Below are 15,039 nucleotides of genomic sequence, written 5' to 3' on the forward strand. Positions count from 1 at the left end.
AAATCTTTTTAATTTTTATAAATACTGTAACATATTTGAAGTATATAAAATAGTTTTAACAATAAATTAAGTCATTGATATAACAGTGTAAGGCACATAGGACCATTTTAAGATAGACTGCCATACAGGAATGCTGGAATGATAATATATATGGACTTGATTCTAAATTCCTCTTCAGCAATAATGCTAAATATTTCTAATAATGTGGATGTGTAAACATTTTACAAAAGATAAAGATCAAAATTTTTAGAACAGATAACTCCCAATGTAGGATGTAGTAAATACATTGAGCTTAAAGGATTAATACAAAATAGAAGAAAGTAATGGAGGTTAGCATTAAACTAGGCTAATTACTAATATTACAAAACAATAAATAAATGAAAAAAAATTCTGTAACATCCTATTAAAGGTCAATTTACAGAGAAAGGTAAGCTAGGAAATGTTATGTTAATTGTTTATAAAAACTCTGGACTGTATTTTCAAATGGTTCATACAGAAAGCTATACTAAGCTAAGCTGTGCTACTTTCTCTGATTGCTGCTGGCTGGGCTATTTTTCCATCTTTCACAGGGCATATGCATAACAGCTTAGGCCACGTGTTGCGGTTTAGTGCTGGTAACTGATGCAATGCTGGATTGTTGAATATAACTACATATGTGTTGGTTTTGTTTTCAATGTGTTTCACTGATGGTTAAAACTTTAAATCTTTATTTTTATTTAATTTTAATTGGTCCTTTTTTATTATAAATTTAAGATATCTTAAAAACAACAGCATCATAAATCTAATTATATTGGTAGATTTGTTTGTGACCTTGATGTTGAATTAAAACATTTCTCTTAGTAGATTTTATAGTTTATCATCTTTACAATGATCTTTCATATGATCATTAAAATTTCATATGATCGTAGTCCAATATGTTTATTAATATTTTATTTGTAGTAAAACATTTTGATCTTATGTTTAGTATAAGTGCATTATATCTAACTTTTTAAAAATTCCATTACACAATACATAAAAGCAGCAGATTAAAGAATATAAACTTGGAATGCTGACATTTGCTTTCAAAAACAATATTATAACTATCATAATTAAGCTACTAAACTCATGGTAGCAGATAAAAAAATAGCAAAGAATTTTAGAGGTAAAAGAGGAATGTAGAAAAGCTTAGCAATGACCATGAAACAAGATAATATGAGTGAAATGGCTAAATGTTCTGTTCTGATCCTTTCTATGATGCCAGCCTATTGCCATATTCACAGATGAATAATTAATATACTGCTTGTTTATTAATGCCTTAAACATAATGTAGTTAAAATAGTTTATAACAAAATCAGTTACTATGACATTAATATTTACTATAATTTTTTTCTTGGAACTGACCAAAATGCGTTAATTACACTGATCTACACAAATATTGGAACCGAAACATTAGTGAGTGCTTTATAAAGATACATTTTCTGTTTTATGCTAAAACAGAAAGTGTAATGAAAAATGCTTTATCATGTCACGTTTTTGAATATCTTAGTTTAAAAAGATCCCTATTATGTTATTTTTGCACGTAATAGAAACAAACTGTTGTCTTGTACATTATGTTATAAATGTGCCTGATATCAATAAGAGTGTGACTAATTACAGAATAAATAAAATCTGTATCAAATAAATGACATCATCCTAACCATAATTTAACTACTGAGTCACCTAGAATAATATACTTCTCTTTGAAAACACTTAATCTCTCCATGCAGCTGAAGCCATTGGTAGTTAAACTTGTATGCGGTAGTACATATTAAATTGTGTGAGTAGAGTTAGTTATTGTTTATTAGTTTTTCCAGCTAATAAATTAATCAGTTATTAAAATAGGGTGCTTTTATTCTTTTTTTTGTTTTTTTATTTTACATCAGCTTATATTTACATAATGAGCCAGCAAATGCTCTCTTGTAAAAATTCTCCAAATGTTTTTTGTTATGTATGTGGTGAGCTCACTATAATTGGCCTACATCAGCATAGACTAATTTCAAAACTGTTTATGGGCCTTATTTCAGTTGTCCACTAGTAGATCAAGAAAAACAATGGACGCATATAACATGTATTAGGTGTTATGTTAGACTCATGTAATGGTTACAAGGTCAAAAGGAGCATTGCTTTTGCTATACCTATGGTTTGGTATAAACTAACAGATCATTAAGTAATATTGTGTACACAAATCTCCCATCGGCTGTTAGACTAATTGCTCATGGAGATGATTTAGCTATTGTGGCAACCCCAGCTTCCTGGTAGATTTCAGATTCTGAAGAGGATTGTTCTGAAAATATTGCGGTGGCACAAGGTTCAATAAATGATGATTTCATACCAGAAAAATGAAATGGTGAACTACATCTCATTTAGTGGAACTTAATTGGTTTGCAGGTTGAATATAACAAAACGCAAGCAGAATTTCTAGGTTCTTGCTTGAAGGAGTGAAATTTATTGACTAAGGATACTAAAATTTCATATATTAGAAACAGAAATAAAGACTTGTTGAAATATTTCACTAAGAAAGATTTGCTTTGTTTCTCTTGTGATAGAGAAGTTTTGATATGTGGTCTGGGTATTAGTTATAATGCTGATGATTGGCAGTTATTCATTAATTTGTCAAAAACAAGCGTGAAAGCAGTCCTGCTGTGTAATTCAAACAAGAATCCTTCTGTACAAGTAGTCATACTGTTGGAATGAAAGAAATATTTGAAAGTAAGTAATTAATTTTGAAAGTAGTCAATTATGATGCTCACTTGTGATATATCTGTGGCCTCAAAATTATTGGTCTTCTTCTTGGTCTGCCTGGTGGTTTTACAAAATACTGCTGTTTCTTTTGTTTATAGGACAGTCATGCAACAAGTGAACATTATGTGAATGAAGAGTGGCCAAAAGAGTCACTTTTACTCGTGTACAAAAAAATATATGTATGTTCCTTTAGTCAGTCCTCAGCATATCACTTTGCCACTTTAACATATAAAATGAGTTTGATGAAGAATTTTGATCAAGCATTGAATAAAGAAGAAGGATTTAAATATTTTAGACACAGGTATTTCCTTAGTTAAGTGAAGCCAAATAAAAGAGGGATATTTATTAGACCTCAAATTAGAAGTTACTCAATAATGAAAATGTTGGTATAAAGTTGAATAATGTAGAGATAGCGGTATGGAAATCACTTAATGATGTAGTCTACAGTTTTCTTGGAAATAATACACCACAAAATAGTGATCGTTTAGTACAGAATCTTTTGTTGAATTGTAAAAATTTAGCCAGCCAGATATCATTAAAAATTAATTTTTTGCCTTCCCATTTGACTTTTTCGCACCAAATTTGGTTGCTTGAGTGATCAGCAGGGACAATGCTTCCACTGGGATACATTGCAAGTTGGAGCAGCTTACCAAGATAGATCGGACGAATCAATGAAACTGTTGGTTTCTACTAAGTGTGGACCCTACTTTATACAGAAGGAAAAAGTAATTTATTAGTCCATCAGCTTCAGTTATCAGAAATTTTAGGTATGTGTTATCTGTTATAGTTTATATTCTACAATGTTTTTTTTGTTTAGTAAAGGAAATAAAATATAAGTTTTGAAAATATAAATAACACATGACAAAAGTTATTATACCTATAAACTTGATTACTCAAAGTGTCATAGTATTTAGCAATTTCTTAAGGGTATATAACAAATATATGATAGGTGATGGAGAAAAGCTGATAGTTATTTTCAATTCAGTGCACAAAAAAAAATAAAATCACTTTCTAGTGTTTCTCTTCTGAAAAGATTTTCCAATTTGTAGAGATCAGTGTTATACAAGAATGAATGTAGTCATAAAACATTAACTAGAAGTTATTTAATTAGAAAAATATTGGGAACAACTCTTTATATTGTTGAGAGTTACATTATGCATATAATAAAAATTGATGTTCTAATTTAATAAAAATCATACAGTAATTATGTATGTCATCATTTGAATTTACACTGTGACTTATAATACTACTATACACAAACACAATAATTATTTTAATTGAATTCTGAGAACTAAATGCTTGCTATAGAGAACAACTGAGATCAAAAGGAGTCTCTAAGTGTTGTCACTGATATCCATTCCACGTATGCTTGGAAATCATAAAATGTTCATAAAAGTTTACTTGATTGTTGGTGGTTTATGGCCTTGAATATACTCGTACATTCAACATAACATCACACTATATTTATGGATTTGTATGGTATGACTATGTCTGTAGTATTACACATACTGTAAATTAAAATTTAAAATTATACTATAAAATATTATCTACCATCATTAGTTTAGCTTGAGAAGAAATTTTCTGTTACTAGAATTCACTCAGCCAGTATACAAGTAACAAGGATAATTTCAGTCTGAAATGTTAATACAAATAGAGTAAGGTTCATTTATTCTGTTTTTTATTCCAATAATATTATTATCCAAATTATTAATCTCACCTAAGGAGTAAAGATTAAAACAGATTCTTAGAGATTTATTTTTTACTGTACTAAAGAATCTTCCAGAAAGATGTGATTAAATTATATACAAACTTTTTATAAAGTAACAGCTATTCTAAACTTTTATTATATTGAGTTGTATAACTTAAAAAATACTATTTCTTAACAAAAAAAGCTGGCAAGTATTGCATGACTTCCCCAACTCTTAATAATAAAAATTAAGAGTTAGGTCAAAAAACAAAAAAAATATATTTTTTTAGAAGTGTGGACTAAATTTAAGAAAACATTTTCTAAAAATATCCAATATACACTTAAGCTTAAGAGAATTGCTTACATAAAGTTTTTTCTAATCTAACAGTCCTTGGACAGTTTCACAGGCACAATAAAGGGGGTCAACCCTCATTGAAGCATAACACAGAATAAAAAAGCAGCTACCTTGCCAGCTCAGAGAAAATGCTAGCATGATGCTACAGAAGATAGACTCAGTTCTAATGTTATTCAATAAAATAAAGAAGGAATAAAGAAAGATGAGAGAAGATCAACTCATTGTAGGGTTGCTTCTAATTAGAGTAGTTTACTGTTCTCCCTAGGATCCAGATATAAAGCAAGTATACCGTTTTCTTATAAAGAACTACAACATATTCAAAACTGACCCCTGAGAAGCGCTTAATGATCACTTTTTCTGATTATGTGTGCAAATAGAAGATATGCAAAACCAGTAACATGTAATTATAAAGTTTTATCCATATCAAGTTTGTCTGGTAAAATAAAATAATACTGATTTGTTTGCTTCTGGTCGGAATGAGTGTTATGACAAACAAATATAATGTATAACACATTTTTCTCACAATGTGACATTCATGAAAAGTTAATGTATTTTTCTTCAAATGTTATTGTAAAAAATATTTAAAAAGATTTTTTAGATCTTACCACTGAATGATGATTATGCTATACTTCATTTCTTAATGCTTCACTATGATGTTATAGTACAGTAGAGTAACTTTAGAAAAGTAGAGCAAATTTCCAACTAAATATGTATCTGATGAATTTGATATTGCTCTTAAAAGTGTAAATTAATTACTCATTCTGATCATCAGCGGTCAAAGTAGAAGAACAATATTGTAATATTACTCTTTTAAAGTACACAAAATATAATAATTATAAAGATTATTTACTAAAATTTTTTTTTTTTTCAGGTTTATTTCTCTGTTTATGTATTGTCTGTTGTAATCTAGCTGTAATGCGAGCACTCTGCCGAACAAATCGTTGTAATAAGAAACATGCAGTTTTAACAAGACGCATAAGTCGTAATCAGTCATTATCTTATGATGCTTGTACAAGAGAAGAAATAGCATTTGCACGATTAATGGCAATTCTGTGCATAATCTTTGTTCTATGTTGGATGCCACAGATGGTGAGAAAGATAAAATTCATATTGGGTAGTACAAGTTATATTTAGAAGATAAAACAAGAGATATTTTGTCATTGTATTTACTGAAGAAAGAATTGTTACACTGAGAAAGAAAAAAATATTTTACTCTGAAATATTTTAATATTTTATAAAACTATTAGAACTGCAGTATAAACAACTTCAAAAACAGAAAAAGCTCAAAACTTTTTTAAAAAAATAATAAATTAAAATCTAAAGCAGTGATGAAGTTCTCTAAAATATTGAGTGACCATTTTTTCTTCTGTTAACTTAAAACTTCAACTGAGATTGTTTAAAATGAAACTATAGTTTTAAGCAACAGTTATTTTTATTTTATAAACAGAGGTAGAAACACTCTTTCTTGTAGCATTTCATAAGTATTTTTATTTTCATTTTCATTTTTTGTTTATTACAGTTTGTTTTTTGCCACTATTTTCTTAACATATGATGATAATTTTTTGGTAATAGAAATGATCACCTAGATTTGGGATTGTTTTTTTTTATAGATGATTTTTTTTAATTTGTGTTAGTACTAAAATTCTTTCAGTACCCATTTACCATAGCTCTTTTTTTTAGTGCAATATAAATTATATTTCTAAGAATTTTTATATTTTTAAAATATAGGATCCTTTTGGCAAATGAAACATACTTATAAGTTTCAATATGACTGTGATAGCCATGGCCAAAAATAATGTAATAAGTAAAAAGTCCAGTAATGTAACTACTTTTTTAAATAAGTATCTTTCATTATTATATAAAATTTGATTATATATGATTATGATTTCAAAATACACTACTCACTAGAATGTCTATAAACTTCAAGATGCACGTATAAAAATAACTGCAAAAAAATCAAACCTTCACAAAGCTTACAAAGAACATACTGTCATAGAAGTCAAATGACAGATGAGGAATATTGTATATATAAAATACTGAATGAAGATAACAAAGCGATGAAGTTTTTGTAAGAAATAGAGATATTAGTTGCACACAGAGAATTCAAAATCATTCACAACTGTATATTTAAATAACAAGGCAAGCCTATTCAATGAAAGTATTTATTTGTCTCATATTTCAGACAAATAAAACTAATGTTAATAAGTAGCCTCTCTCTCTTTTTCCTGTTTAGCCTCCGGTAACTACCATTTGGATAATTCTTCAGAGGATGATATGTATGAGTGTAAATGAAGTGTAGTCTTGTATACATTCTCAGTTCGACCATTCCTGAGATGTGTGGTTAATTGAAACCCAACCACCAAAGAACACCGGTATCAATGATCTAGTATTCAAATCCATGTAAAAATAACTCTCTTTACTAGGACTTGAACGCTGTAACTCGACTTTCCAAATCAGCTGATTTGGGAAGACGCGTTAACCACTAGACCAACCCGATGGGTTTAATAAGTAGCCTAGCAAATTGCATCCTAACAGCAGAGTAGAATAAAGCAGGAAATCAAAACATGCATATTATAAAAGACATTTAACAAATATAAAGTTATATAATACACATGTCCAGTTAGTACAAGTCTTGGGAGTTGTAGCGTTCGATTATGTATCAAGACTAACATTGAAATTCTTAAAAATAAACTTAATGAATCCAAATATGTTAAATGAATAACTTGATAAAAACTAGAAATAATAACAGTAATAATAATTGTAATTACAGGGGTTTGGATGATTATAAATTACAGGAAGACATTGTAACAAATGATATACTGATTTACATTTCAAAAATGAACATGTAGATTCAAAATTACTTAACAGTAATTGTCTTGATTTGATTAATTTTACTAATTTTGACCTGATGATAAGGAAAAGTTTATCTATTAATACATTTAAATTTAATTTGAATGATGGTGATAAGAATAATGTTATTAAAAATATAGTAATTGATTCTGAAATAAGTATTAATAAAGTAAATCCAGATGAGAGAAAAATTAGGTAACATCATTAGCAATAAAACACATAAAATTAAAAGTAAAATATGATTTGCAAATCAATTTCCAAAAATATTAATAGAAAAGTAATTTACCACTTAAAAAATAAATAAGAATAATTGCATTATCTTAAAATCTGATAAAACCAAGACACCTGTCATTATTTATATTGAAGAATATAATAATCTGATGAAAAAGTATGTATTAGAAAATAATTTCAAAGAAATAAATGGCTCCACTAATAAATTTCTAAAAATAACTAAAGTTTAATAAAAAAAATACTGTAATTTTTTTAATTATAAAAATAACTTAAAATATCATTCTAGATTGTACCTGTTTGAACCAAGTGCACCAAAATTAATGAGACTCCCAAAAATACATAAACCTGATATACTTATGCAACTTTAATTGATTTCACAACTGCTCCATTGTATATTATATAAAAAACAATAGATAAAATACTTAGGATAAAAATGAATTTGAATATAAATACAATATAAAAAACAGATTTGAATTTGTAAATAAATTAAAATATTTAACAATTGGAGAAAAACTAGTATAGTAAGTTGTGATACTAGTAATATGTACCCTAGTATAGCCATAGATACATCAGTTCAAATAATTAAAAACAAATTAATAAACAATAATGAAGACCCGTTGTTTATTGATAATATTATTACTATTGTTAGAAATGTTTGCCAACAAAATTACTTTAAATTTAAGAAAAATATTACATTCAGGAAAAAAACTTTAACAGTGGGTTTTTCATTATCAGCTATCATATCCGACATTTATTTACAGGGTTTTGAAGATAAAATTATTTATGGCATTATTCATACATATGATATATTATTATGGACTAGGTGTGTTGACGTTTTTGTAGTTTATAATCCCATTTATTCACAATTAACATTTAATAATTTTGAATAAAATTAATTCATATTATAATAGTTTGAAATTTACAAAAATAGAGAAATAAATTTTCTAGATGTTAGTAACAAAATTAAAAAAATAATCAATTTATAACTAACTTTAACTCTTATACCTATAAAAGATACACAAAAAATTGACAACGTAAAATATTTATAGACTAATAATATTGTTGAAAATATAACTAATATTTATGACAAAAGTAAATTTAAGTCGGCATGCAAGACAAACAACCTTACAATAAAATATTTAAAAAATATCAATCACACTGACATATAATTCATGCGGAATTTATAAAATAAAGTGTAATGATTGTGACCATATATATATATATATATATATAGATAAAACAAATAAGTCTTTTAAAACTAGATTTTTAGAACACAATAGAAATGATAAAATGGTAAATTGGGTTTATCTAATGTTGCTGACCATCTTATTAATAACATACAGTATTTGATATTCAAACAAATTTGGAAATAGTGGAAATCAAGAAATTGAATTTAAATAATAATAGTAAAAATTTGGATATTTTGGAAAGATTTTATATTTATAAATACAAAAGAATTTCCAACTTGATCAACTTTCAGACAGAATATGAAGATGACACTCTTATAAAAGTGGCAATAGATGACAATATGTTTTTAGATAAAAATAGATATAATCATAATGTATATAAATAATTTAATTCAAATCCACTCAGCAATGTAACACTGGCTGGCCAGGTTACATAGTATAAATTTTCTATTTATTTTATTTAAAATTTAATTTTTTTAAATTTTAATTATGATGTCATATTTATATATATATATATATATATATATATATATATATATAGTTACATTAAATTGATTCCATATGTTTTATATATATTTTAATCTTTTAACTTTAATTTAAAAAAAAAAGAAAGTTATGTTTGATATGCAATTTTGTATAAATATATTTTTTATATACAATTGATGATGCGGGATCCCGCAAAAGTGCTTTTGGAATAAAGATAAGGTAAGCGTCATTTGATTTACTTTGTAAGTCTGTACTTGGGTTGTTCAAGTTGGTTTTTGATTATAAAAAATACAATATATATATATATATATATTACTTCATAAGATATTTTTAAGGAGGCTGCAAGGCTAAGGGTGATACAGGATCATAGTCTGTACAACTTATGGAAAAATATTTCCATTTATTTAGAAACAGTATGAGTTAAAAATTGTTTTATTATAATGGAATTGCAGTATTAAAAATGAAATCAATATTTCAACAAACATAAACATCATTTGATCAATTTGTTCTGTTCCAACAGTTACAAGAGAGATTGTAGTCAACTTCTTTACATAAATAATTCATATTAATTGAGACAAGAAATTACAACTGTGTCAATAAACCTAGTTTACGCATATTTCTCATAAGTGGTATATCACATGATTTAACAATAACTGTTTTTTTTTTGTTAACTCTTGTGTGCGTCCCACCACTTGGATGTATAGTTGTATTGTCATGATCAACTGTTATTTCAGATGTTCTATGATCCTGACAATGAATTCAAATTTAGTTAAATGTATAATTTTAAGTGGTTTGATTACTTCTCTGTTACCAATGTTCTTTGGTTGTTTATTATCAGTTAAAACATCGTAAGTCGACTGAGTCCTATCTGTTGAAAATTAGAACACACCAACCATGTAATAATTGAGTTTTATTCTGTTATGTAGCAGTATAGTCTTGCAAATAAAATTGGGAGTTTTTATAATAAAAAAGAACTATTCAATTTATTTAATACATTTATTGTGACTACAAATTAATTTACATACTTTGTAAAGTAATTTTCTAAAAAAAAAATATTTTTGTTTATTAATAAATTATAGTACAATTAGACCAATGAACCAGAAAAATTAAAAAATCAGTCATATTCTGCAAGTATAAAAATAAAGAGATAACATTAATAAATACATAAAATTATAAAATAATCAAAATACTTAGTATAATAGTGAGAGCAGACCAGGGAAAAAAGGAAATATGCATGAGAATTAATTACCATTTATTTTCTTAATATACCATGGAATCAATACTCATCTTACTCCTAACTATGATAACTTGAAAAATGCACTCCTGTCTAGTTTATAACTTGATATAAAACTTCACTCATAATAAATCCCAGGTTGATCTGAAATGTACTAAAGAATGGGCTTCCAGTTTTTGATGTGATCCCACCCTTAATTCAAACTATGGGCTCTGTTTCTACAGACAAGGCTAAGGACTAAAATAAATCTGCTGTTAAAATTTACACAAGCAAATTAAAAGAAAGACTGAATTACACAAAACCACCTTACACATTATTTATTCCTAACTTTAATGCAAGAAATATTAGTCTGAAGAATTATTTGCTGAAACTCAAACAATGAATCACATTTTTATGTTACTGCCCCTTTGTAAAAATAAGATGTACATATTACAAATACTAAAAATTTAAAGATCGGTTAACATCTTTCTGTTGCTGTTTGAATATTAATTTTAATTATATTTTGTTAAGTTTAGAAGATTTATTTAATGATTTTTAATGAATGTATATGAAATTTTGTCATACAATATGAAGAAAAATAAAAAACTATTGTCTATTTAAAAAAATAAATACTAGTTAATAAAACTAATTTTTTTATAGTTCAATATCAATAAATATAAGGTAGAAACTGCCCAATATTTATTGATCTTTGGTATCCTAAGGGAAGCACTTTATTAAAAATGACTATTAATTTTATTGTTTAATAATTTTTATAGATAAAAGGTAAAGCCAGTTTTAATTGAATGAGTTTAAGATATATTTATAAATATATATTCTATATTTGAACAAAAATGGAAAAAGCTTGCTCATTCCTCACATTACCATCCAAATATTGCTCTAGGAATTAAGCTTTTTCAACAGGGTTTCTCTTACTTAGATCCTAGGTAACAAATAAGTGATACTTAAGTTTAACCCTCAGAAGGTAAAAAAATGATTGAACTATTTCACTTATAATTCTACCATGAGGGAATAGTTATTATACTGATGTAATCCCTTATAAACCATTCTTTCACTCATTAGCATGTCCTAAATTCCGGTCCTAGAAAATTGAAAGGGGATGATTTTTACTTAGGTATTTTGCAAAGGTAAAAAATCTTTAAAAAAAATTTTGACATCAGAGATTATTTTTCTTGATAGTGGGTGGTGTCATACTTCAGCTATATAGGCAAATGGCCACTGGATTATATGGAGGTTTACAATTTTGAAACAAAGGATTACCTAAGTTATTATCTTTTTTTTAATTTTATAATATATAATTTGTTAATTATGCTAATCCAGTTATAAATATACTCATTGCAATTTATTATTTTAAACGATTTAAAAACATCTTTCCCAAATATTCTCCAAATTTATGAAAAAAATTACAAATTCACACAAATGACCCTACAAAAACACTAAATAGTGGCCAAAAATCCCCAATCTGAAAGGACTGCACAATTTCTTTTAATTAGATCTAATTTAGAATTATTATAAATCTATAACATGTGTATAAAAGACATCTGTTTGTCAACTAAAACATTTAAATCTAAGATTTTTTCTGTATTATAAAAAAAATTGTGCTTACTGATATTAATCTACATTCATTAGGAAAATTGTTTATTGTCATTAAAAATATCTTGTTGGGAACACTAAAAGTTTTAGGTGTTTTAAATAAGGTAGTTGGAGAAGGAAATGCTTATTGGACAGTCAACAAATAATGAATACTTGTGTATTTTTAAGAAAATAATATTTTCCTACAGAATGAAATTGTGAGTAATGAGAGATTATTTTCTATCAAGTAAATATTCCTTCTTGGGGATTTGCCCCATACATGATCTTACTTTTAACCTTAACAATTTAATATGTGCAGATTCAAAGTTTGTTGATAATTCAGTCAACATTGGACAAATAGTATAGTATCGTTTAATTGTCGTATTTAAATACCTTGTTTCTTGAGCTGCTATTAAAATTTTTTGGGTGCTCAAAATATTAATTAGATCTCCAGTTTTCAGTAATGAGATGATGTTTATAGTTCCTTCACTTAGGCTTGATTTTTAATGAAGGGTTTCCAGAAGTCTCCAATTCCTTCATTCATGATGGTTGGGGTTCTCCGAGACTTGCCTCGTACTACTTTTTTTAGTAGCAGTGGATTCCTGATGCTGGTTACCACCTGGAGAAGTTATTCCTTCGGATTTTTTTCCATCCTATTTATATAAATGTAGGATCAGATTACTCACTTCTGTTTTTACAACTAGTTATAGTTGTAGAAGTCTCCGCTTCATTCAGTCTGAAATTCTTTCAGACCTATCCAGGGTTACCACAAGGAGGCACAAGTGTCGAAAAGTAAAGCCATATTTTCTGCTCTGGAGAAAGAACCCCAATTACACCTTTTACATATTAATATTACAAAATCAATGATAGAAATACTGAAATAAGTACATTTATAAATATCTTTAAAAATTTAAATAAACTGATATTAAAACAAAAGTAATACACTCAGATGTAACTAGCTATGTTGACTTCATCCAGTTAATTCTTCATTCTTCAAAAGGGAATGCATTGCCATCAATTTTCTTTTTAAAATTTTCAGTTTCCAAGTTTACAGTAACATTGTTTGGCTAGTTTCATCAAAATCGAATATAGGCGATATGAATCCATTCATGGGTGACATGATTCTGAGGAGATATGTAGAGATAAACAGACTGATATTAATTTATTATAAGTGGACATTAATTCTTATATGTACAGATTGCTGGTTAAAATACACATTTACATTAGAATAATAAATGCAAAAAAAAAACATATTATTGCTCCACAAAATCACTATGGAGCAAAATGATGCTATCTAAAGTTGATAAATACTGAAAAAATTACTAAATGCTTTAGATAAAAGTTATTAAAATTTTATTGAGATTCAATATTTCTGTAATTAATTACAACATTTTAGAAAGAAAGTACCAGAAAGTAATTGTTAACAGATGTATATTTTTAAGTACTACTGCAACTGCCTGGCATTTAAATGTAGTAACAATACTTTTAATTAAACAGAAAACAGTACCTCACTAAATGCATTTTAGTTCCTCAAACTACTTTCAACTTATAATCAAAAGATGTTGAAACATCATGCTCAGAAAAAAATTAAAAAATCACAGCTTGTATAATATAAATTATAACAGAGATATGTGCTTTAAGCAACCATACTAATTATTATATTATTGTTTTGTTATTTCCTCAATCTTCTGGCCAAAATTTTATTTTAGAAATACCCACAAACAAAATGAAGTACTGTACAAATATTAATAACAAAAAATTATTTAAGTTTAGTTCACAGAATTAATAAGCACATGTGTAAAGAATTACATTTAGTTATAAATTTTGAAATAGAACAAAATGATTAAATGCTTACTAAAATTTTCAAAACTGTGCTTTTTTGAAATGTTAAGGACATGTTCCTCACAACTAGTATTTAATAATCTACCTAATCAACTATTTGTCTGAGCAGCATAGTATTTCATGTAATCATTGTAAGGGGCTCTTATAAACAAAATAAAGGTAATATTTGCGAATGGTAATTTTAGTTGACCTGCTAACATTTCATTTGGTTTTAAAATTGATCCTTTTAATATGTAATCCAGTTACAAAAAAATCTTTTTTTTCAATATGTTTATAGTAGCCCACTGAACTGATCTAAGTGGTTAACTCGTCATCTCAAATCAGCTGATTTCAAAGTCGAGTTCTAAGGCTCAAATCCTAGTAAAGGCAGTTATTTTTATATGGATTTGAATACTAGATTGTGGATACCGGTGTTTCTTTGGTGGTTGGGTTTCAATTAACCATACCATCTCAGGAATGGTCGACCTAAGATTGTACAAGACTACACTTCACTTACATATCCTCCGAAGTAATACCTTACGGTGGAAAAAAGAGAGATGTTTATAGTCTTTAGTTAACATGTTTTTAATCAGACTTCAAGCTTTGTTATGAAACCTCACAGAACACTGCTGTAAGAAGTTAATGATGATATAAACACTATTCACTGTATAGGGTTAATGGAAAAAATTAATAATAAAGTGTTTTCAATAATCAATTTTTGTAAATGTAATTACTGTTGATCAAGAATAGAGATTTTTCATTAGGATAATGAAACCTGTCATAATTTAGACATTTTCTAGATAATGCACAGTACTCAAAATCAATCCATAATTTTACACCTACGAATAGGCAAAATCTA

The 15,039-nt window shown here is 27.0% G+C and overlaps 1 protein-coding gene across 3 annotated transcripts in view; it reads left to right on the plus strand.

The window, feature by feature from the left end:
* LOC142327762 (prostaglandin D2 receptor) overlaps positions 1-15,039 on the plus strand; it is a 170,112-nt gene that overhangs the window by 154,460 nt on the left and 613 nt on the right. For all 3 annotated transcript variants that reach the window (XM_075371072.1, XM_075371070.1, XM_075371073.1), the window contains exon 4: positions 5,674-5,891. In XM_075371072.1, the coding sequence (XP_075227187.1) occupies positions 5,674-5,891 (218 nt within the window). The remainder of the gene's footprint in view (positions 1-5,673; positions 5,892-15,039) is intronic.

The sequence above is a fragment of the Lycorma delicatula genome, chromosome 7 (genome assembly GCF_047948215.1).
Source record: "Lycorma delicatula isolate Av1 chromosome 7, ASM4794821v1, whole genome shotgun sequence".
Taxonomy (NCBI): Eukaryota; Metazoa; Arthropoda; class Insecta; order Hemiptera; family Fulgoridae; genus Lycorma; species Lycorma delicatula.